General features: G+C 53.9%; 2 protein-coding genes across 18 annotated transcripts in view; one reads left to right on the top strand and one right to left on the bottom strand.

The window, feature by feature from the left end:
• The window catches only part of IQCK (IQ motif containing K), a 348,027-nt gene that overhangs the window by 248,459 nt on the left and 76,103 nt on the right, over positions 1–23,465 (bottom strand). For 6 of the 12 annotated variants that reach the window (XR_016022511.1, XR_016022509.1, XR_016022510.1 and 3 more), the window contains exons 10-13: positions 11,817–12,015; positions 8,668–8,874; positions 7,588–7,802; positions 6,017–6,204 (exon numbers count right to left, since the gene is read on the bottom strand). Coding sequence is in view for 4 of the 12 variants with exons in the window: in XM_019751654.3 (XP_019607213.2) it covers positions 22,486–22,538 (53 nt within the window). In the remaining 8 variants the exon portion in view is untranslated. Of the gene's footprint in view, positions 1–5,208; positions 6,205–7,587; positions 7,803–8,667; positions 8,875–11,816; positions 12,016–21,490; positions 22,539–23,465 lie in introns of those variants that run through there. The other 6 variants (XM_088801211.1, XM_019751654.3, XM_088801199.1 and 3 more) reach the window with 4 other exon arrangements.
• On the top strand, positions 725–21,741 carry GPRC5B (G protein-coupled receptor class C group 5 member B). Of its 6 annotated transcripts, none has more exons than XM_019751648.3 (4): positions 725–943; positions 10,373–11,386; positions 17,030–17,142; positions 20,501–21,741. In XM_019751648.3, the coding sequence occupies exons 1-4, from the start codon at positions 937–939 to the stop codon at positions 20,546–20,548; spliced, it is 1,182 nt and encodes a 393-aa protein (XP_019607207.1). In that variant the 5' UTR covers positions 725–936; the 3' UTR covers positions 20,549–21,741. The 6 variants fall into 6 exon arrangements, with proteins under 6 accessions (XP_019607207.1, XP_019607208.1, XP_019607209.1 ...); XM_019751649.3 differs by lacking the exon at positions 20,501–21,741 and adding an exon at positions 18,486–20,048 and having other exon boundaries at positions 791–943; XM_019751650.3 differs by lacking the exon at positions 725–943 and adding an exon at positions 1,151–1,322.

The following is a 23,465-nucleotide window of genomic DNA, read 5'->3' on the forward strand; positions in this document are numbered from 1 at the left end:
CGAAAAGGAGTTATTCTGCCACCTTCCTGCCTCCCCAGCCCCACCCCACGCCCACCTCAGGGAGATGGGGAGCAGGGCTCATCTTCCTGTCCTGTCTTGTAGGGCCGGGATGGGACGGGGTGGGTAGGATGAGGGGGTCTCTTCCTAGGAAACTAGAGTCGGGGTCCTCAAAGTTCTGGGGGGTTTTCAGGGGAGACCTGAGGAATCTAGCCTAAGGTCACCCAGGGATCCAGCGTGGTGGGAGTGCTGCAGCTCAGTCTCCCAGGTCGGGTCGGGGCCATGCCCACTTCGGATGGCAGGGTGGACTAGGAGCCGGACTCGGTGCCCAAGTGCTAGGCTGCCCCTGGACCCTTCCTTCCAGCCGGTTCCAAGGCCGCCGGGGGGGAGGGAGGGGCGCGCGTTCCGGCTGTGTCCCGGGCCGCGGAGTGTGTGCGCCCGCCGGGAAATTGGTGGATGCGTGTGTACGTGGGTGACGTGAGCCGCATTGGTGGTGGGGCTCCTGTGTATGTACCCACGTGAGGGGGGTACCGTGTGGACGTGTATGTTTGGGGTGGCCTAGGACGTGGGTGTTCACCCAGTGTGCGCAAAGGGACAAGGACACGGGGGGGAGGGGAGTGGAGTACGCCCAGGTGAGAAAGGGCTGCGTTTCGACCTGCGTGGAGGAGGCCCAGCCACACGTGCGTGCCTGGTGGTACTATACAGAGGCGGCGGTGACTTTGGAACGCGCTCCGCGGGAACCTCTCTGCGTCGTGGATCGGGTACTAGCAGATTGAGGGGAAGTTACTGTTTAGGAACCCACGTTGGACAGTACCCTGGCTGGGGTAAAGGCCCTGCACTGGGGTACTCGTGGGGCTGTCCCTCCGTGTGTGTGTGCCCGAGGCTGGATCGACCTGGAGACCTGTCCCGCGCATCTGGACTGCCTACGGCGCACTGTGGATGTGGGGTGAGAGTCCTCGAATCTGCGACATGGGAGGGGGTTGCCTCAGTGCTCCGAACAAGGACCGTGGGGCTTGCGCGGGTGGGCGAGCGCTGTTGGTGAGGGGTTGGGTGCGCAACAGTCCGCAAGGCGGGAGCCAGGACCCGGGCTCGGAGGCGGGGCTAGGAGGCTCCGGGGGCGGGGCCGGACGGAGGGGCGGGGCTGCGGCGGCTGCAGCAGCGCGGGCCGGGCCAGGGGGCGCTTCGCGAGGCCGCGGTTCCCCAGGGCGATGCAGTGAGGCCGAACCGCCGGGCTGGCGCGCGCGGGGCGGGGGCCGCGGCCGCGCTGCAGAGATGTGACTCAGGCGGAGGGCCAGCGGGAGCGTCGGCGCTGCGCGGCCGCGGGGGTAAGTGAGTGCGAGCCATGCCGATGGGGTGGAAGGCGCTGCAGGGACCCCAGAAACTTTTCCTGCTGTGGACTTGGGAGGATTGGGGGGCCTGCTTCTGATGCTTTTCTAATTTCCCCAAGGGATTAGTCTGTTGGGGGACATGGGGGATCAGGATGGGAGGGAACCACAGTGCAGCGGGCAAGGAGCTGCAGAGAGCAGAGCTGGGATGAGGGAAGGGCTGGGGACCTTTGGGGGGGTCGCTGTTTCCCCGGACCAGCTGGAGATCCAGGTATGGGGGCGATCACAGGTAAAGGACAGCTGGGAGTAGTGTAAGAGGGTCCAGCCATGCCCGAGTGACTCGTCGTGTGAGGGGAGCCGCGGGCCGGTCCCGTGGGAGCTGATGGAGCCGGGGGCACAAGGGCCGGGTTTGGGGGGTGAGCTGCCGCACCTGCCGCAGGGGTTGGAGGCCAAGCTCGCAGCCGGCTGTGGCTGCGCACTACGGGACAAGGAGGGGACACTGCGGGCAGAAAGAGGCAGAGCTGAGACATCGGGCTGGGGGACAAATGAGGGAAGGCTGAATACAATGGCGGGGGTGTGGGGGATGGCGTTTCTGTTCGGCCAGGCTGGAGGTGAGGACTAACCCTGTGCTGAGTCCCTTCTCCTTTGGGGGACAGGGACTCGCCTCCGAAATCCTTACCTCCCGCACCCGCCTTGGCCGGGGAAGGGGGGGGCTGGTTAACCAGACGGGGAGGGGAGCACCGACCTTGCCGCATAGGACAGCCCCAGCGCAGCTCGCGGGTACATTGCCTGGCCCTTGTTCTGTCACATACAGGCCTAGCCAATAACACCGCCCGCCCCCCCCCCACGCACACACACACACACACTGTCCCCTGTTCGCTAAGGGGGCGGCTCCTTGGAGCGCGGACAAAGGCCCCTGGAGTGTGGCGGGCAGCGGCGTCCCCGTCTGGGGCCCCGGCCCACGCGCCACATTGGCCGCCCGACTGTGCCAGGATGGATGAGGGGGACGGGGACGCGGGGTGGGGGGAACACCTGAGCAGAGCCCGGGAGGAACTGGGGGTCCTCTCAAAGACGAGAAGTTGGGGCCGGGGACAACTTGGCACAAAAGCCTCGGAACTTCAGCCAAAGAACCTGATTAAGAAGTTTCCTGGGTGGGGTGGGGGCTTTTGGGGGATTCAGACTTTGAGTTAAACTGCATACAAATGGATGTAAATAGAATGCAAATCGGCGTCTGTCGGCTAGGAGTCCTCCACTAGGCCAGTTTTGTTTCTAGACTGTGGAGTGGAGGTTTCCTGCTCGTTCCCAGCTCTAAGGCTGAAAAGGGGTCAGCTGAGTTGGGAAGGGACGAAAATGGAAGGGGAAGGATTCGCCATTTGGGGCACAGGCAGCAAGACAAGCAATCTTGTTAGAAAGAGAAGCTCAAAATCTTTAGCGGTTAATTTGCTATTTCAGTAAGTGTGCCACAGAAGTGGGTCTGGGGCACTGCAGTGTAAAACACGGACAAGCCGCTGCTCTCAGGGCTGGGGAGGTGGTGAACAAGCACAAATAAATACCATGTCTCCCCGAAAGTAAGACCCAGCCGGACCATCAGCTCGGATGTGTCTTCTGGAGAAAAAAAATAATATAAGACCGGGTCACTGCATCGTGGTTTATATTAAAGTAAGTCCGGGTCTTATATTAATTTTTGCTCCAAAAGGCACATTAGAGCCGATGGTCCGGCTAGGTCTTATTTTGGGGGAAACACGGTAGATACAACTTCCCATTAGGACAAGAGCTGCCCGGAAAATAAAACTAAGTGCTGTAAAAGAAAGTGACAAGGGTTTGTGTACACAAGGGAAGACTGGGGGGAGTGGCATTCCAGTGGAGCCCTGCAAGATGGGGGACACCCCCCCACCCCCACCCCCACACACACACCCCACCCCCACCACTGGGAGATCTTGTGGGAGAGACAACTAGGCAGAGGGCACTACAAATGCAAAGGCTTTGGGGGTGGGAATGAAGTTAGAGCAACTGAACAAAGCCTATTGTGTCTGGAGCTGGTAGGCAGATTGGGGTGGGGGGGGGGGCTGGAGAGAGGATGGCAGGGACCAGTCAGACCTCGAACTTTTGGGCCACGAAAAGTATTGTAGGTTGTATACTCCTTGGGCCAGTGAACCCTTAGAGAGTTTTGAGTGGGAAGCCACGGGATCTGATTTTTAAAAGCTCCTCTGACCTCAACAAGGACTTCCCTTTCTTTCTGCCTCTGTGCATGGCCAGGCGCCGCAGCCTCCCAGGGTCCCTGTCCAGCCTGCGGGGAACGCTTTGAGCCTCCCCACCCTGGGAGCCCACTCAAGGAGTGGCTCGGGCTTTTAAATCTCCCCACTTTGACGCAGTCCTTTCCACCCTGTGCGGCCCCCACCCAGATCCCACGGCCCCACAAACACTTCCACACAGAGAGCTTCCTGGGGGGTTCTGAGTAGTCACATTTTCTTCTCCGGATTACAGCCCAAGAGGAATCACCCAGCCAGCCGGCCAGCCGGAAAGGGCAGCCAAGGATGCAGTTTGCATTTAAATGATTGCTTTTATTTACAGGATCGGAGCTACTTTGCATATTCCTGTGCAAAGAGCTTGTGTTCTGGCAACCCTATTTACTAACCTCTGAGGGTTATTAAATTCCAGGGCTCCCAAACAGGCTGGTGGTCTGGGCGGCACTGGGAATGAAGATTGCGAGATGGTGTAACTTAGAAAAGATAACACAGGGTGCGATGGCAGCTCTAGGAAACAGCTTAATGTTAGTTACCTCCTAACAGTTGAATCCTGTCCGGCAGGAAATGCACCAGCCACTGGAATGGGAGTGGGCTGGGACAGAGTGTAATTCTGGGCCCCTGCCAGACACAGGGGTGGTCAAACCAGGGGTGCCCTGGAAGGGCCTTGAGGTCAGGAGTTGGGAGAAATGGGGCCAGTCGCAGCTTGGCCCATAAATTCCAGTAAACCTCTGCCAAGCTGCCTTACCTCTACCTTCATTTTCCCAGCGGGACAATGGGAATCACTATTATCTTAATAATACTAATCTACCCCATGTGTGCCAGGTATGTTGCTGGGTCATTGTCGTGAATCTTTTCACACCAGTATCGATATGCTCATTTTACAAAGAGACTGAGCGTCAGAGAGGTTAAGAATTGCCCGGTGGCTTCCCTCCCACTGAGGTCTTCTGTTCTCCAGGAGACAGATGGGAGTGTGAATTCTGTGTCAGGTATTCATCTGGGAACTGAAGTAGTAAATATGTCCCGGACTAGGAAAGCCCCTCCCCATCGGCTCAGTTTTTCTTTCCTTTCCATGTTCCAGTGCCTCCCCCCTTCTTTAGAGAAGGTGGTTTTACGATGCCTCTGACAGGGGACCCTGGGGTGGAAAACGAGTGGCCTCCTTGGAGCCTTGGTGACGGCGGCCAAGGCGAGGCTGGTCAGACGGTATGCTCCCAAGGGGGACTGTACAACCTGTATCTCCTTTCCCACAGGTGGGGAGGAAGGTGGGATGCTGGTTCCCCGAGAATGGCTCGTGTCCTGGCTCTGAGTCCTCGTCAGAGACACTCAGTTTCAGGGTACCCAGCTTGGCCTCCATTCCTCTGGCCTGGGTTCCTCTCGGGAAAATCACCCTCACTGTGAGGTTCCCACTTAAAAGAGCCTGTGGCAGAGATCAGAGGGGCTTGGGGGTTCTCAGGGCAGACCACCCCCAAAGGCATCACCCCTTCACACCACCTCAGGGACCTCATTACTTGGTGTGTGATGGGGGAGGCTGGAAGCCAGTGGCGGACAAACACCTGGGTGAGCCCCACTTCCAACTCTGTCTCCATGGCAACCACCCCTCCTGGAAAAGCAGTCAGAAAAGCTCACAGCCTCAGAGGAGGGAGTATTTGCCAATCTTTTCTATTTATTTAACAGACACTTTATATTACTGCTTTCCCAACATTAACTACTGCCCGAAACCCGAATTCATCATTATTTTAATCCTCACAACAGCCCCCACTTGATGGGTGCTATTTATCACCCTCATTTTGCAGATAAGGAAACTGAGGCAAGAAAGGCTAAAGCAGCTGCCTGGGGTCACAGGGTGCTAGCAAGGGGCAAGAGCGGGACTTGGAACCCGAAGGTCTGACTCGGAAGGACGGGGAGCTCTGGGTGAGGAGCATGGCTGGGGGAGCGCCCTGCCCTTCGGGCAGGCAGCGCTGTCCTTCTGACGCAAGGAATCCTGCCTGCATTCTTTCCAGCCTCTGCAGGCCCCAGCTTGTGGGGGAATGGAGACAGGGAGCGCGCTGCTGGACCACCTGCTTCTGGCCCCTCTGCAGGGAGAGTGTGAGAGTGTGTGAGTGAGTGAGTCTGTGTGTGTGTGTGTGTGTGTGTGTGTGTGTGAGAGAGATGCAGGGTATTGAAGAGCTGAGTGAGGCACATTTCTGGGAGCCTGGCTGGCAGCAACGGTAATTAGCATGTGAGCCCGGCTGGCACATTCGTTCGCATTTATTCATTACTCCTTTTGAGGAGCTGCACGCCTCCGTCCCACGGGTTTGTTGCCATATATTCATCCCGTCCCCGTCAGCCCTGCATGGCGGCTGACTCGAAACCTCTAATCTGTATTGTTCAGTTTGGGGTTCCTGGAGAGCTGCTCCACCGGCCGTGGGGGGGGGGGGGCACCAGGTGGCTGGTGCAGCAGGAAGGGCTTACCTGACAGTGGGCGCCACCGCTGCATGTGTCCTCGGTGTGCCCCGGCATCTGCAGACCCTTGGGGCTTGTGGAGATGGGGGGCTGGGCCCGCTCCCCGATAGTCCGCCTTCTAACAAGTTCCCGGGTGACGCTGTTGCTGCTGCCCTCAGCACCCTCCGCTGTAAGATGGCAGCGAGAGCATCTGCCTGCTGTTGAGTGAGGGTTGGAGACCGTATTTAGCGATTCATTCATTCAGCAACTGGGCCGTGAACCCTGCCCATGTGCCAGGCACTGGGGGATTGGTGCAGAATAAGATAGACCAGGGCCTGGGGGTGGGGGTCCAGACCAAAAGAGTAATCAAATACAATGATTGGAAATTGTGGCACATGCGACAAAGGTCAAAAGTACCGGCACGGAGAGTGACGGGAGCGGGAGAACCTAATCCAGACACACGGGCCAGCGCAAGGCTCGCCAGGTGACATGTCCGGAACCCTGGTCTGTGTTGAAAGCCCAGTAACAACCGTACAGTTGTTTGGCTCTTGGCTCTGCTTTCTAGCTGAGTGTGACCTTGGACAAGCCAGCTGACCTCCTTGTTTTGCTTCCTGTGAAATGGAGACAGTAATGGCACTGGCTTTATAGTGTCGCTGTGCAGGTTATAAAGGCGCTAATGTATGTGAAGAGCACAGAAGAGTGCCTGGAACGCAGGAAGCACCGTGAGTCAACAATTACTGTCACTCACTGGCAGTAACAGAAAACTCTCCAGGGCATTTCTGAACTCTCCAAAAATCCTAGATGGGCCGAACTCGGCTTCACTCTGGGAGACGGTCTGGGGGCCTCCCGGTCACCCAGGGACAGGTGTTCTATAGATTGGGGTGGCTCTCCACTCCTGGGCGTCCTTCACAGTGATAAAGACCCACCTGAGACAACTGGACCCTACCAAAGCCCCTGGCTGCCTAGTTGCTGGGGACATAGGACTTCCTGAAAGAAGGGGGCCACATGATGTTGGAGGAATAACAACCTCTCTGTTGGCAAGTAATACAAATCCAGCTCAAAGTGGCTTCATCCAAAAAAGGGAAGTTAATTGGCTGCTAGAACTGCAAAGACCAGGGGTTCTGGCTTCAGGCATGGCTGAATCCAGCCATTCAATGCATGAGGACTCTATGCTGTCACTTCACCGTTTCCTCTGGGTCGGATTTACTCTGGCACAGGTTCTCTCCCTAGGACAGCAAACAGGACCTCTCCAGCTCCAGGCCTATGCTCTTCTAGCTTATCAACCCCAACAGAAACAGAGGACCGCTTCGTAGTTCATTGTACCAACTATCCTAAGGCTGATTATCATGGGTCTGGTGGAGCCATCCATGTGCCTGTCCATGAACCAATCAGTGTGGCCAAAGGGCGGGATAAATGCTCTGATTGGCTAGGCCTGCGTCAGGGGCAGAGCTAGGGCTTGAGGTGGCTCTCCAAAGGAAAATCAGGAAGTCATTTCAGAAAGGGGACAAATGGCTACTAGGCAACAAAAACAACAGCTGTCCCGGAAAGAGAAGGTTCCACCCTCAGGAATGAAAGCAGAAATCAAGGGTGTGTCCATTTACCATGTCAGGAGTGGGAGCTAGAGAGCTGGACGTCCAGAATCTTGGTCGCCATCTTGGTTTTTGTCATCATCCCCATTGGTTTCCTGTTGTGACTGGAAGGCTGGTCAGGAAGGAGGAGGAGCTGGGGAAACCAAGTCCCAGTTTGCAGGCCGGTCTCCCGTAGAGAGAGGAAATCTCAAGAGAGTGAGTGGAGGCAGCTAACGAAGGCCAAGTTCCTACAAGGGGAGGACATGGGGTGAGAGCCTGGCTGGTTTCCCGACATCTTTCCCATCAACTCTGACCTCGAGTGTAGAAACCAGGCCTTCTCAACCTCAGAACTATTGACATTCGGGCCAGATAATTCTTTGTTGTTGGGGGAGGAGGGCATCCTCTTGTGTAACAGTGTCCCTAGCCTCTACCCACTACAGGCCAATTGCACTCCCCTCCCCAGTTGTGAGAACCAAAAATGTCCCTAGACGTGGCCAAATGTCCCGTGGGGTCAACACTGCCCCTGGTTGAGAACCACTGGCCTAGAGGGCGTGTGGAGAGACGGTTGGTGGTCAAGACCCCAGGAACACATCCCTCCCCCTCATCCCCCCAGCCCCACTGGGGGTGCGGTTGGCTGCTGAGTGACCCAGAGCGGCTGCACGGGGTGTGTCCTGTTTACTTACTGAGAGTCTTTTAATTGCGTTTGCCATTGATGAGATATGTGGGGGCCCCTCCGCCGTGTCGGGGAGCTGATGGCATTTTGTTCAGACATTACTGGTTCTTGAATATTCACCCCCATTATGCTTACAGGACGTGTGACAAGCGGCCCTGGGCCAGGGCCATATTTTTCCAAAGGGTGGTATGTGGGGATATGCCACTGGGCATGCAATGGGAGTTACGTCAACAAGCAATTTTAACATTTCAAGAGATAAGTATTTCAGTGTGTGGAGTTTTCTTTTAAGTGAGTTGATTTCAAGGGCTTGGTGAGTCAGTTAATAGCTGCACAGGTGGTGTGTAGACAAGGCATAAGTAGCTGCAGTGGCCGACGTGGCAGGGCCACGAATAGTGGCTAGACGGTGGGCCCGACTGCCAATGGTTGGGGTGCATGCTCACCCCTAATTTGCTCCAGTGGGATGCTGGGATGCTCACGTAAGACGCATCGCTTGCCGGACGCCTTCTGTTCCGAGCCCACCTTCTCTCATCTATAAGCAAAGGTGACGGTCCCTGTAGCAGCGGGCTCCTTCTCAGTCGGTGGCATCCATAATTTATCCCAGTCAATGGCCTCAGGGCCAAGGCAGCATGGGAGCTGCTCTCCGGATCCTGTAAAGGAGCAGAGAGGTGGTCGATACAGCATTTACTTAGGGAAGCCCCAGGGACCCGCTGGAGCTGCCTGGAGTTGGCTGGTGACAGCCCCACATGTGGGTGGAGCTAAGGCAGCGAGTCCCTCTGGAGCTGTGCAGGCCGGGGCACGCTGATGGCCAGGCTCCCCTCGAAAGCAAGGGGTAGAGGAGAGTCCTGGTGACTCGGGGATTTTCTCAGCATCTACTTTGTGCCAGACCTGTGTCTATCCGTGATGCTCATCCTGGGGATTTCGCCCCCCAGGGGACACTTGGCCGTGTCTGTCTGAAGATCATTTGGATTGTCACAATTGGGGGAGGGGGGTTGCTTCGGGCACCTAGTGGCCGGAGGCCAGGGACACTGCTAAACATCCTACAAGGCACAGAACGGGCTCCATAGCACAGAATGACCACATGCAAACAAAACGTCCGTCGTTCCGAGGCTGAGAAACCCTGGTCTGTGCTGATGAACGAGACAGTGCCCCTGTCCTCCTGCAGCTAGCCATGGAGAAAGAAAGGAAACAGGCACAAAGATGACAGGTATTAGAGCTGACACACAGAGCAGAGGCTCCAGTAGAGAAGAATGGGGGTGTGACCTTGGCCAAGGTCTGAGGGGATGACATCAGAGCTGAGCCCAGCGGTGGAGGGGTGGGGCGGGGAGAGTTTTCCATCCTGGGGGTGGGAGGAGCATCCAAGCACAGGGAACATGGGTTAAGCCCATCCCCAGCTTGCATGGGGGCCAAAGAGCATCCTATGAGCATCCCCAGAGAAATGGACCGGCGTGGAGTGAGAGGATGGGTTCTCTGGAAATGTTTGGGGGGTGGGGGAGGGGTGGGAGAAGAGAGGGGAAGGGTGGAACCCAGGAAGACAGTTCAGTTTGGGTCTACGGTACTACATGTGAAATGCTGGGAGCTTTCTAGGAGCGTGGTGGTGTGACCTTGGACAAGTGTCCTAACCTCCGGGAGGCTATTTTGCCTCCCGTGTAAGGATTGGCTGAGAGCGAGTCATCGCTGTCAGCTGTTACCACTGAAAGACGGAAATGGGGTGATGCGTGCCATTCTCCCAGCAGGCCTTGGCCCACGGCTATCTCTTTAAAGTTTCATTTTATCCCCTTATTTTTGAAGAGGTCAGAATGTGGCCTCAAATGCAAAGACTCTGAAAGGTTATTCAGAGAAAGTGAGTCTCCCTCTCACTGTCTCCTCCACGTCACTAGTGATGATGACTCATGCTTGTTCACCGGGCCCGGCCAAGGGTACAGATGGGAGCCCAGATCCACCCCCCACCCCACCCGCCAGGACTGGCTGTGCTGCCTGGAGAAAGGGGTGCGTTTTCTTGTGTGTCCAAAGGCACGATGTGAGCTGGCGGGTTTGAAGTGAGGTGGGTCTTAAAGAAGTTGGGAGAGGAGGAGAGTCTTACGGTGAATTGATCTTTTTTTCCTCCCACTCTCACCCCCAACTTTCCTGGAACGTTCATGGTGTCAGAGGGAAACATGAGACCCCAGCAAGCCCTCGCCTTCCTCCTGCTCTTCGTGATCGCCTCCGGGGCCTCTGAGAACACCAGCACGTCCCGGGGCTGCGGACTGGACCTCCTGCCTCAGTACGTGTCCCTGTGCGACCTGGACACCATCTGGGGCATCGTGGTGGAGGCCGTGGCCGGGGCGGGCGCCCTGATCACGCTGCTCCTGATGCTCATCCTCCTGGTCCGGCTGCCGTTCATCAAGGACAAAGATAAGAAGGACCCCGTGGGCCTCCACTTCCTCTTCCTCCTGGGGACCCTGGGCCTCTTCGGGCTGACGTTCGCCTTCATCATCCGGGAGGACGAGACCATCTGCTCGGTGCGCCGCTTCCTGTGGGGCGTGCTCTTCGCGCTCTGCTTCTCCTGCCTGCTGAGCCAGGCGTGGCGCGTGCGCCGGCTGGTGCGTCACGGCAAGAGCCCCTCGGGCCGGCAGCTGGTGGGCGCGGCGCTGTGCCTCATGCTGGTGCAGGTCATCATCGCGGTGGAGTGGCTGGTGCTGACCGTGCTGCGCGACGCCAAGCCCGCCTGCGCCTACGAGCCCATGGACTTCGTGATGGCGCTCATCTACGACATGGTCCTGCTGGCGGCCGCCCTGGGGCTGGCGCTCTTCACGCTGTGCGGCAAGTTCAAGAAGTGGAAGCAGAACGGGGCCTGCCTCCTGGTCACGGCCGTCCTCTCTGTGCTCATCTGGGTGGCCTGGATGACCATGTACCTCTTCGGCAACGCCGAGCTGCGGCAGGGGGACGCCTGGGGCGACCCCTCCTTGGCCATCACGCTGGTGGCCAGCGGCTGGGTCTTCGTCATCTTCCACGCCATCCCCGAGATCCACTGCACCATCCTGCCGGCCCCGCAGGAAAACACCCCCAACTACTTCGACACGTCGCAGCCCAGGATGCGGGAGACGGCGTTCGAGGAGGACGTGCAGCTGCCGCGGTCGTACATGGAGAACAAGGCCTTTTCCATGGACGAACACAATGCAGGTAAACGAACGGGGGCGCCGCCTGCTGGGGGCGGTTCTGGGGCCATTTGTCCTAAAAGGACTCTCTTGCTCTCCAGTGGGGAAGGCCGGTCCTGGCAGAGCAGAGCCCACAAACGTTAACCCCCGGCAACGTTGATTTAGAATTTTTATTTATTTAGATTTTTTTTTTTTCCCCTATCAACTGCCAGCTAATTTAATATAAACATCCAGGTTCTGGCTTCTTTTGAAAAGTTGGATCTGGCAATGCCAGGCCACAGTTCCTGGCAAGTAGCAATTGTCTGGAACTGGCTAGAAGGCCCTGCCTCTCCCCCCTCACCGGGTTGTGGCTGCCCCTTTAGATGGGAATCCACTTCCCTTTTTTTTTTGGCCACACTCCCCACCATTCCCTATCGTCCCTGACCCAGCCACTCTAACATGTTGGCATGAATTACCTGGCTCCCTGCAGGTGTCTGTCGTTGCAGCCCATGTGTAGATGGTGAGGGACAATGCTCGTGTCCCCTCCCTTACATCCAACACCACGAGTGTAGGGATTTGGGCCCCCAAGTCAGATGTCTGGGTTAAGATCCTGCTTCCGCCACTTCCTGGATGTGTGGCTTTGAGTAGATTACCTCTCTGCACTGCAGTTTGTCTCTGTAAAACAGAAACGAGAGAATGTGCCTCACAAAGCTGTTCTGAGCAGTAACACGCTGAGTACCGTACGGAGGGGCTCCCACAGTTCCTGGCACGGTGGGTGCGCGTCTTGGTTGGGTTCCCCCGAAAGCAGAACCTGAGACCTGGTGCAGGTGGCTGACTTAGGAGGTCAGGATGGAGGTCACCTCCGGGAGCCCAGAGGGCCATTCAGGGGATGAGCAGAGGCCAGGGCCCTGGCCAGTGTCTGTGGTCCTGGGAGCCACCTCTTACTCAGCTCCTTCTGGACCAGGAGCCTCTTTTATCTGAGCCCCGAGGACGCCCCGGGGACTCAATGGTAGTGGGAACACCGGAAATGGATGTAAATCTTTGTACATTCATTGGGGGATGGCTCTGTCATTTTGTCAGGTTCTCAGAGCCGTCTGTGACCCCCTACCCTCACCCCTGATGGTTAAGAACTTGATGGTCTAGTTTCCTTGCAGTGAAGTGGGGATGCTGGAACTACACAAGTATTAAGGTCTTCAAAAATAAGGATGGCTAACCTTTACTGTGTATTTATCACAGTATTACCAGGTACCGCTCGGGGCATTGTAGTAGCTAACCTCACTTCGTGCCTACGATAACCCAGTGAGGTCCATTTGCAGACAGGAAACTAAGGCACAGAGTGACTTGCCCAAGAGGCAGAGCGGGGTGTGAACCCAGGCGGGCTGACTCCAGAGCTGACACGCCTGACCACACTGCCACAGAATTACTCTTCTCAAAGGATGTTACAGTCCCACATCCCAACAACATTGTAGGACACCTGGGTGCATTGAGAAGACAGGGGTATCAGTCCCATTTTACAGAGCAGGACACTGAGGAAACTTGTTCAAGCTCATGCTGTAAGTACACAGCAGAGCAGGGAGGGGGAAAGATGGTCTTCTGAATCCCGTGACATGCATCCTTTCCTGTGAAAATGCAGCCAATACTTCATATCCACAGAAGACCCAGAGAGCAAAGGGAGCTGGCACAGCGGGTAATGGGGATCCAGAGGTGCCCCCACCCGGTCTGTTTCACACCCTGACATGTACCGAAGCCAAGTAACTTGTCTTCCAGTCCCCCTCTTTCTTTTCCAAAACAACAATAGCTGTATTATTCCTTTCTAATGACAAAAGATCAATAATAATCGTGTAGAAGGTTCAGCAAGTACAAATGATAAAAAATGCTGCAAGTCCCATTGCCCAAAGGCAGCTACCAGTGTGTCTGCCCCCATCTTGCCAGACACCTCTCGATGAGCACACACACAGCCTGCCTGTCCCCACCCCCGGCCCCCCAACCACGACAATCTCATTGAGTCGCTCTTAACCTGGCTGCACATTAGACTCACTGGGGCAGCTGACAATAATGCCCAGTGCCTGCCCCTCATTCTGATGAAGTCTGTTTGGGTGTACGTATTCTTTAAGATCTCCAAGTGATTCTGAGATGTAAGCCGGTTGAAACCACTGCTCTAAGAGTTGCCGTGCAGTGTGCTTGCTTAAATCAGGGTCATGGCTGGAAGCCCTTCCAGGTCAAGTGACCACAGAGGCACACTATCTTTCTCAAAATGCAGAGCTTTCCATAATTTAGTTTTCTGATCTTCAGCTGGTGAGTATTCCACTTGCTTCTGGCTTTCCATATAAAGTCATGCTGCAATGAACATTCATCTCTGTGCCCTCGCTCACTTAACTCCTTGCAGAAAAACCCCCTAGACTGCACCTAAAGGTGCCTCAAAGAATCTGCAACTTTAAATCGTAATATGTACTGCTACACAGCTCCCCAGAATGGTAGGCTCATTTACTGTCCCCCACTTAATCACTGTATGAGAGCCCCATTTCCTCGCTTCTTCACCAACCTTGGATGTTGTCAGGCTTTTTAAAATAGCCCTATTTTGCATCGTTCCAAATGTGTGTCCACCGAAATTCACATGGGCCCAGGCAGGGCGGGCTCCAGGCAAAGCCAGTTCCCTCAAAAAACTCGCAGAGAGAGGCTCAACTGGTACCCTCGCTGGGGCTGCCTTTGTTCTAGAAACACTTGCTTTGCTAGCTGGGGAACACATGGGCACGCCCCCCCGCCACGGTAAGGACAGCTGTTGTCATTTTTGGTGCTGACCTCGGCCAGCTTATATTTTAGGGAACCAGGACCCACCAGGGGCCTTGCCCAGGAAACAGAGTGGTCCTCTTTCTCTTTCATTTTAACCAGCCAGCCTTCCAGGTTCTCTTCCCTTGACAGTCTGTCCCTGACTTTCCAAGAGGGGGGAAGGGCATTCCCCAGGCAGGTCTGTGGCTCAGTCACGCCCCAGCACCCCAGCAGCCTCCGCTCCCTTATTTCCTTCCCCTGAGTGAGACCCCCGATATATACACGACTTTACCAGCCTAATGCTTATTCATAAGTATCAACAAGGCATGAGGTATGTGAGTTAAAAAGATGAAAATATACTGAAGTATGTAGCACCTCAGCTCACATGTTGGAAAGCGTTAATGAGACGCATTAAATGTTCACCTTTCCAAGGAGCAGGAAAGAAAAGTGTTCTTTCTTCTGTTAGGGGGTTCGGCTCTCAGATCTCATTAGGGCCACAGGCTATTTCCACTCTGAGCCTCAGCTTCTCGGTGCAAGGCCCTGAGTCGGCGTGGCGGACAGGGCAAGTCTAGCCTCACCTGCAGTCTAGACAGGAGTAGGCTGGCATTCAACCTATGGTCTTTGATTCCTGTGAGGACCCCCTTATGGGTGGGCCCTGCTTGCCTTTTAAAGCTGACCGAGGTCAGAGTGGGGTGTTAGCTGGGATTCTTGAAGTTGCCAGTGATCAAAAATCTGATTTGAAGCAGCGTAACCGAAACAACGACAACAAAACTAATGTACTAGGGACAAGCTTCAGGAATGGTTGGATCTCGGAAACTCAAGGTGACAAGATTTGGTCTTTTTCCACCTCTTGGCTCTGTTAGTATCATGGCAGCCCACAGCTCTAGGCTTGCAGAGTCCCAGTAGAAAGGAGGACTAGTTCCCAGGGCGCGTAAGCAAAAATCCCAGAGTTAGCTCTGATTGGACCTGATGGCCCTTCCCTGACCAATCAGCATGGCTGGTGAGATGTGATGCCCTGATTGGCCAGGCCTAAATCACATGTCCACCTCGAGGCCAGGGGAGGACCAACACTCAGGCCAGCCAACACTCAGGAACCTGGAATGTGAGAGATGTTTACCAGAGGAGAACCACAAAGAGCTACTACAGAGGGGGACCCCGGGGCCAAGGCACCACCCCCCACAGCTGGCTTGTACAGTCAGGGGAATCTGTTGATCCAACAGATTCCCCTAGCACAGCTGGCCAGGTCTCTGCATTAGGAGGAAAGCGGTGCTGTTTGGGCCTCCTTCTCTTCAAGCAGTTCTAGGCTGGGCACTGAGACTAGTAAGGGTCCATGGACGGTGTCCTCTGTCCCCTGGTGCTGCGTCCTGGCTCCCCCAGGAAAGGCATTTCCTCACTTAGCATGTGCATAACGGGCTGCTGAAGGCGTGGCGATGCTAAAGCATACATCATGAGGGTATCTTGGAACATGCGTTCCCTACCCTGCCTCGGTTTCTTTGGTCCAGTCAGGGCTGAGATGCCCCTCGTGTCACTTAAATTCAAGTTGCTTCAAAGGAACTAAGTATGGTGTTTAAAAACAAAGTATTTGGAGCCAGGATAGTGTGACGGACAGATTCTCTGCCTGAGTTCAAATGCTGGTCCTGCCACTTACCAGCTGTGTGACCTTGGGCAAATTACTTAACCTCTCTGTGCCCCACGTAAAGTGGAAATAATGAAAGTACCGACAGTGCTACAAACACTGAACAAGTTAATATATGTAAAGTACTTTCACAGTGCCTGTCTCTTGGTTGGCACTCTAGGGAGGTTAACTATATTACTGAGGTGATTTTTGGTCCCCTGCCCCAAGGAATGTGTAAAAGTCCCAAGCTCTCTTGCTACCTTTTAGCCAGAAAAAATGACTCCTTTCAGGACAACTTTTAGGAGAGGCTTTTCTTAGCGAAGCAAGATGGGTGCCTGCATGGAGAGTGAACATAACAAAGATGCCATCGCACAACTGAGATGGACTTTCGTTTTGATGTTTTCATAGTACGTCGACTTTCTCCACTATTTTTTGAGAGCAGTTCTAGGTTTACAGAAAAAATCGAGCAGGAAGCACGGCGAGTTCCCACATGCCCCCTCCCCCGGTTTCCCTGGTAGTAACGACTTCTATTGGTGTTCCATCCGTGTTGCAATCGAGGCTTGGCCTTTTCCAGAATATACTAGCTGGAGTCATACAGCCTGTAGCTTTTACAGACTGGCTTCTTTCACTTAGCAATGTGCATTTAAGTTTCCTTCGTGTCTTTTTGTGTAATCTGGTTGTTCTTGATTTTAAAAAAGGGGGGGGGCGGGGAATCTCTAAAAGTACACAGAAAGTAAGAAACACCATTTGTCCACCTTTCAGAAGTAAAAGGTGCTGGCATAGTTTGCCAGCTTTGCTTCAGCTCTCCCTGTTTTTCCTATTTAGAAAATAACCCTCCCCAAGCGGTTGGACTCCCTCTATTCTGTTCCCCCTCACTTTCCTCGTGGAGATGACCTTTATCACTGGATGCCCCCACGTGTGTGTTGTTGAAGGGTGTGTGTTGAACTTGATGTGAATGGCATTCTGTAGTGAGGTCTTTTGTCGGAGGGATGCAGAGGTGCTTCCTTGTCATGCAAGCCCTGCAGGCGCTTGGGGGTGGGGGGAGGCTAGAGGCTCAACCCTGCCCCCCTCCCGTGGCCTGCAGCCTGGATTCTACAAACTTCCCAACCCCACTGAGATGGGTCAGGCTCTCTGAGAGCCAGAGAACAAAGCCCCTTTGTGACTTTTGTTTGAAATCTGGCTTGTGACAAAGAGGAGGCAGGTGGGAGGGGTGGGGGGAGAGCATGGCGTGGATGCAGGGGAAGAAAACAAAATCGGGTCTTGTTTTTGTGTGTGTGTGTGTTTTTGTGTTGCCTCTCCCTCCCTCAGCTCTCCGGACAGCAGGATTTCGCAATGGCAGCTTGGGAAGCAGACCCAGCGCGCCGTTTAGAAGCAACGTGTATCAGCCAACTGAGATGGCCGTAGTGCTAAATGGCGGGACGGTAAGTATGGAGAGGTGATGTGTTGGCAGGAAGCCTAAGGGCAGTGGGGGTTGGGTGGGTGGGGGGGCAGCTTCAAGCTCCAAAGGGGACACACTGCTCTGTGGAGGCTGCTGATGGGCCACCAAGACAGGCTCAAGTGACACCCCCCGCAGCTAGAACGCATGCGATGCTTCCATTTTTCTTCTTTCCCTCTCTACCCCCTTCTCCGTGCACGGAGACCATTCTATACCTACTGTGCCACCTGTAAATTCGCTTGACAGAGTCCCTGTTTCTTGGGACTCCGGTACCCAGTGAATTCTCTGGCTTTCATTGTACACAAGGTACCCTCATTCTCTCCCTGGGAGGCGACTTGTAGGAAAAGCCCAGGATTGTGACGCCCTGGAGGGTTTTGCTGACGTCCAACCTAGTGTAGCTCCCCTTCACTTCCCCCCACCATTGTTGTGCCCCAGCCGGGTCCTGGGGTCCTCCGCCCCCCCCCCCCACACACACACACACTCCTTAAGAGTTGTCTTAAGAAATGCAAGTGAGTATCATTCCTCTCCCACGAACACAAAAGCAGGTTGACTGTCTGATGCCAAACAGACTGCCAGCAGAATTGTCACTGTTTATGTTTTGCCTGCGTGGAATGACATCATTTTGTTTCTCCAGCGGTCCAAAGACGCACTCTCATTCCCACATTTAATTTCCAAACATAGCTCGGTGCTTCTTCCAGAAACAACGCATGAGCCAGCTTACATGTGTAAATTGGGTTTCCATTCTTCCTATCATGTGCCAGTTCCATAACTCACCCTGAGCTGCTTTTGTTTTTCATGGAAGTCAGGCATGGTCTTTGATCTCTAGAGGGAACTTTGGTTTTCTGGCCTTGTGAATGGCATGCTAGGTATTGGTCTGCATGGGTTGGGAACAGGCTCAAAGACAAAAAGACTCACAGCTTTCCCTTCTGAAGCCCCCTGCCATCCGTGGGGCTGCTTGGTTGTTGGGTGCCAAGAAAAACCCGATGAGGCATTCAGCCTGGGTGCTGTACGTTGATAGAAAACGGCCCCATCACCGTCACTCTTAAGCCCCCTTGGTCCCTTCAAGGCATAAAAGCACCCTGGACTTAGGAAGTGAAGTGGGTTTCTGGGTAAGGAAACACATTCGTTTGGGATGCATGATTGCAGAGAAAGGGAGACAGCGTCCCAAGAAGGGAGCGGCATCACACACTAGTTGCTGCTTTTCTGGGGGACTCTTCAGCCCATTTTGAAAAAGCAAGGTAACGGGTCTTTGGCACGTTGGTAACGTGCTGGTGTCTGACGCTGATTTTGCAAAGCACAGAGTTCTTAGTGTGTTATCCTTGTTTCCAGATCCCAACTGCTCCGCCAAGTTACACTGGAAGACACCTCTGGTGAAAGACTCAAGTTCCAGAGAATAAGAATCTCTTACCGATTTTATTCCCTGGCTGTGTCTTTCTTGAGGGAGAAATCAGTAACAGATCCAGGCCGCCACACAGCCAGGAGATTGGGGAATCCTAGACAAGGGGATTTCGTGTAAATGTGAACACTGCTGAACTGAAAAGCTAACACCGACTGCCCTCCCCCACCCGCCCCCCGCCACACACAGACAAACACACACACACACACACACACACACACACACACACACACACACACACACACGTAATACCAAACCAACCTCAATCCCCACAAACTAAAGCAACGCTAATTGCAAATAGTATTAGGCTCACTCGAAAATGTGGCCGGGAAGACTGTTTCATCCTTGGGGGATAGAACAGAACCAAGTTCACAGCCGGTGGCCCAGGCTGGTGTTTGGTTGAACATGGAGGTCCCCACGGCATGTCCCTTCCTCAACTGCGGTGGCCTCTGGGAGATGACCGTTTCATTGAGGAGGGCCAAAGGGAGCCTGCACATTTCAGGGGGGTGGGGTCAGGAGCAGTTCAGGAGGTGGTGGGTGTGATTCCAATCAAATCGTGGGGTGAGCTTTACAACCAGTAGTGGTGGAGGGACCCTGACATGTGCCAAAGAGGAGATGCCATTTGGAAGCTGAAGTGACCGTCACATTTTTTTAGAGAGTGGTGACCAACCACTGTTCCTTCTAGGGGCCTGTTGCTCCAGCATGTATGGCAGGAAAGCCAGCCCGCATCCCTCCCTGGTGTCGCCATAGCAACGCTCTGGCTTGGGGCAGCCGCCTCTTCCCTCAACCATCCCTCCCTCCTTCTGCACTCTCCAAGCCCTCTCCCAATTTGATTGCCACATTCCCTTCAAAAGGTCAAATGGGGCCCCCAGCTTGAAGCCCCCTGGGCTGGCAGGCTGGAAGAAAGGCTGTAGCAGATTTCCAAGATGACGGCTTGTGGCAGGGTATCCCGGGTGCCCTCTAGGATGGAGAGGTGGCACCTTGCTGCCTGGCATGCAGTGAGCTCTTGGGCCTCTTCCGTGGATGCAGTGAAAGTCGCAGGGTGGGGCACGTAGGGCTTCCTCGCTGCTTTTGGAGGGTGTGGGGGACATTTCTGACTTGGTTTTCTGCAAGTTCCATGAAAATGGTTCTCTTCAAAGCCCATTGTTTCTGTTATGGTTTCCATCTGTCCTCAGGAAGTCATTCTTTGGTTCTTTGGCATTTCGAACATCTCGGCCATTCAAAGCCCCATGTTCTCTGCACTGTTTGGCAGCACAACCGTAGCAACGATTCAAAGCAAAGAATTTTAACCTGATGGCACGGAATGTATTACATGAGGGTGGGTCCCTCCGCATATACTCTAATAATCACTATACTGCTTTTTCTATACAACAACCCATAAGCCTTTAACCTTTAAAGAAAATGAAAAAGGTTACTGTTTGGGGGGAACTGACCTCTTCACAAGCCAATGTGTCTGAGCTGAGTATGTTTTAATAAACCTTCTGATTTTTCTCGAGGCCCTAGTCTCTGCTGTGTCCTGTCCTTGCCCCCAGCCCCCCATCCTTGCAGAGCAGTGGGGTAAACAAGGCCCACCCGGCCACCGCTGTGTGGCCCAACTCCGCGTTTTCCGTCCTGCTAAGCGTCTTTCTTGTCACCACGCTTGGGGAGGGGAAAGCATGTCACCAGAATGCGCCTGCCCTAACCTTCACCTTCAGGAAGCCGCCTGCCCCTCCCACAGCATGTGCTTGCTTCTAGGGAATCAGGTTCCAGATCTCTAGGTGAGGAGTATCATTGGGTGGGCCGAAAACATGGGGTACCTACTGGGAAGGAGTGGGCGGGAAAGAAGCAAGGGCCTGGGGTGGGGGTGAGGGCGGGTGCATGCAGACCCAGAACCCTCAAAATACAGAACTCTGCAAACAGCCGGGTCCAGGCTGATGGAAACCGACTGCGTTACACGTTCTTGTGCCAGGAAATGGTCGCCCACCCCCGCTCCCTGGAGTCCTTCGGCGCTCCCTGACCCCACCTGTGACTCGGTCTGCAAGAGCCCCCTTGCAGAAGGGAGCAAGTCACACAACCGTTTTCTAAGTTCTTGGTGGTCCAGGCGTGTGCGGTGAGCTTGGCCTGCATAAGTCGCTACGAGTGGAAAGTCGCGTTTCACCACCATAAAAATGGAACGAGCTTTGAGCCACGGGGAACCTCGCTTAATGAGACCTGTCTTTCCTTCTTTTCTTTTCAAACCTCTGATACGTTATTGCGCTTTGGGTTTTGTTTTATTTTGGCTTTAAGATCGAAGCATGGGTTGAAAGCCTTCCCAATGGGGGGTGGGGGGGGCGGAGGCTCGGCAAGTGAGGGGACAGCGCAGAGAACTTATTTTTCTAATGATTTCACCTGAAAGGGACAAAGAGACATCTTTGCCAAGAGACTGTGGCAGCCAGCTGCCCCCACGGAGCTAAGTTTAAATATAAAATTAAGTGGCACCTCTGTATAAGATCTGTTTATGTAAACAAGGCTGTTGGGGTAAAAGACCTGGAAGAGGAGCATCTGTGATCAAAATACCTAATTGTAAGCACAGATCTTTCCGTGTCTGGTTAGTAAAATCACCTTGGGACTATAACAGCCACTCTTGTGCCCCTTTCAATGGGAAATGCGTCTTCTATGCTGGATTTCTCCACTGGGGGTGGAGGGCGGGAGCGAGTACATCAGCACTGAATAAAGTGCTGTGTGTCGCCAGGGTTCCTAGTTCAGCTGCTGAAAGCTGGGGATCCAGTGCCGTGAGCACAGGTTTCCTCAGGCCCACTGAACAAGCATAAATGTGGGGTGGTCTTCTGGGCTGGCTGAGTTGAACCCTGAACTGAAAGGGAGCATTACTGTGGCTTTTATAATCCGTGATGCGACGATTATACCAGCTTTACAGGAGTTCTCAGCAGGTGCTTTTCATTAATTGACAAAGAGCTAAGGCTCGTTTTTGACAGATAATATATATTTATTAAATGTATTAATGTGTGTTTTATAATGTAACTTCATCCTTCCCTGGCTGACTGTTGCATCCTTATAAGAGAAAGAAAAATCGTTACAGAAATTTCAAGACAATCAATGTGTACCATAAAGGACTGTATATAAATATCACAAAATGAAAAGGTTGTAAAGCATGGGCAGATAGGTTTTATTTTCAAAATGCTGTTAACACAAAAATAAAGGCTTTACTATTTACTTCAGACGTGTGGTAGCTTGTCAAAACCACCCAGGACAACCACTGGGCTTTCGGATGTGGCCAGAGGCTAAGTCTGGGGCTCTCTGAATTGGGCGGTTCCTGGTTTTAGTGGCAAACCTCAAAATAAATGAGGGTAGGAAGTCAGCTTGCCCAGAAAAATGGGGGCTTGCTGTCATACTTTGGGGCCGCGACAACCAAAATCCTGCTACTGTGGTCGGGGTGTCAGGGTCTCATCTTGGGTGAGCTGCAAAAAGTGAAGGGCGAGTCGCCTTGGGAAATGATCGCAGGTGGTAACGTCTTTGTTTTACGAAGAGTACTCACTGGATAAATTAAAAACCCACTGCTGAGGTCTGGGACTTAAATGTACACATGGCTCTTTGCAAAGGCAGCCACCAGTGGGAAACTGATAACCAGGACACTTCACCATCGTGGAACTCGAGTTCGCTGTACATTTTAATGGCGGTTGGCGCAGAAGAATATTCCTGAAGCTCTGATGACAAATAGATGGATGAAAGAATAACGTGGATATAATGCAGAAAAGTAAGACTGGTACTTTCTTGCGATAAACGATTTGCACTAAAACATATTTGCAACAAATCCTATCTTTTTACGGAAACGGTTCTGGATTCACATGTAGCAAACCTAGTCTTTAAAGAAAAAAAAAACAACAAAGGAAACATAATTTGGACATTTTTGCTTGAATGAGGTCGTTGGAGCTCGGAAGGGAAAGACACCAACAGCATTTAAGGTGCTGGGGTGTTAGCTACAGTCTCCTCTTCCTCCATTCTGCATTTCACTGCAAAGAAACGGAAGAGAAAGTCAGGGTAATTTCCACGCCTCGGCAGACCTGTCATTTGGAAATCTTCGATGTGTGGACAAGGCTAGTTGGACCGAAACACACAGAGCGACTATGGCTTTGGCCCCATAGACCCACCAGGAAAACACGAGGGCTTTGTGCTCCGAGGACAGCACCTGGTTTCCAAACCCATTCACGTGACGTTCATGGCCACCCGTAATTCAGTTCAGAAGAAGGTCAGAGTGTGCTTTGCGGGTCGGGGGAACCGGAGGAAGTTTTGCAGAAGATGCTGACAGATTCCAGGCTCTTGGCTCAACCCAGTCTGTCACCACTCACCCTGTTCCCCCCACCCACCCAACATTAAAAACTCAGGATAGTTCTGGGGTCGACACAAGGTCAGAAGAGAATCTTTTCTAGTGTTTCATGGTCCCGATGAGAATGTGATCCGGGCGATTTCCTGAGTCAGCCAAACAGGAAAGTGAGCTGAACACAGAGCACAGCACTCTTTGTAAGGGAAATGGTCCCCAGAGCTGAAATGTGGAGACCCAGTTCCCTGGGTAGGGGGTGGGGGTCTTTTTGGAAAGACCCCCTTTTTCCCAATGTCTGCTCCTAGTGTCCAAGTGCTTGGTGGGATACCAGTGCCTGAAGCGGAGATTCTGAGCGAGGTCTCAGCTCTGGTTACTTGGGGAGCCGTGTCCTGAGCAGAAAGGATGGTGGACATTGTTACGTGTAGGGCACAGCTTCCAGTCGAGCCTGGGCCTGGGCCTGATGTCCTCGTGCCCGCGGGCACACACGGGCCACACCACCCAAGCACAGGGCGAGGTGCAGACACCATGTGCAGTGTAGTCCTTTCCTGACAGAAGCGGGTTGAAGGCTTTCAGCAGCACAAACCAGCCCAGACTTTTGAAACTCGGGCCACGCAAAGGC

This window comes from Rhinolophus sinicus, chromosome 10 (genome assembly GCF_057876585.1).
Source record: "Rhinolophus sinicus isolate RSI-liver-muscle chromosome 10, RSI-T2T, whole genome shotgun sequence".
Lineage (NCBI taxonomy): Eukaryota > Metazoa > Chordata > Mammalia > Chiroptera > Rhinolophidae > Rhinolophus > Rhinolophus sinicus.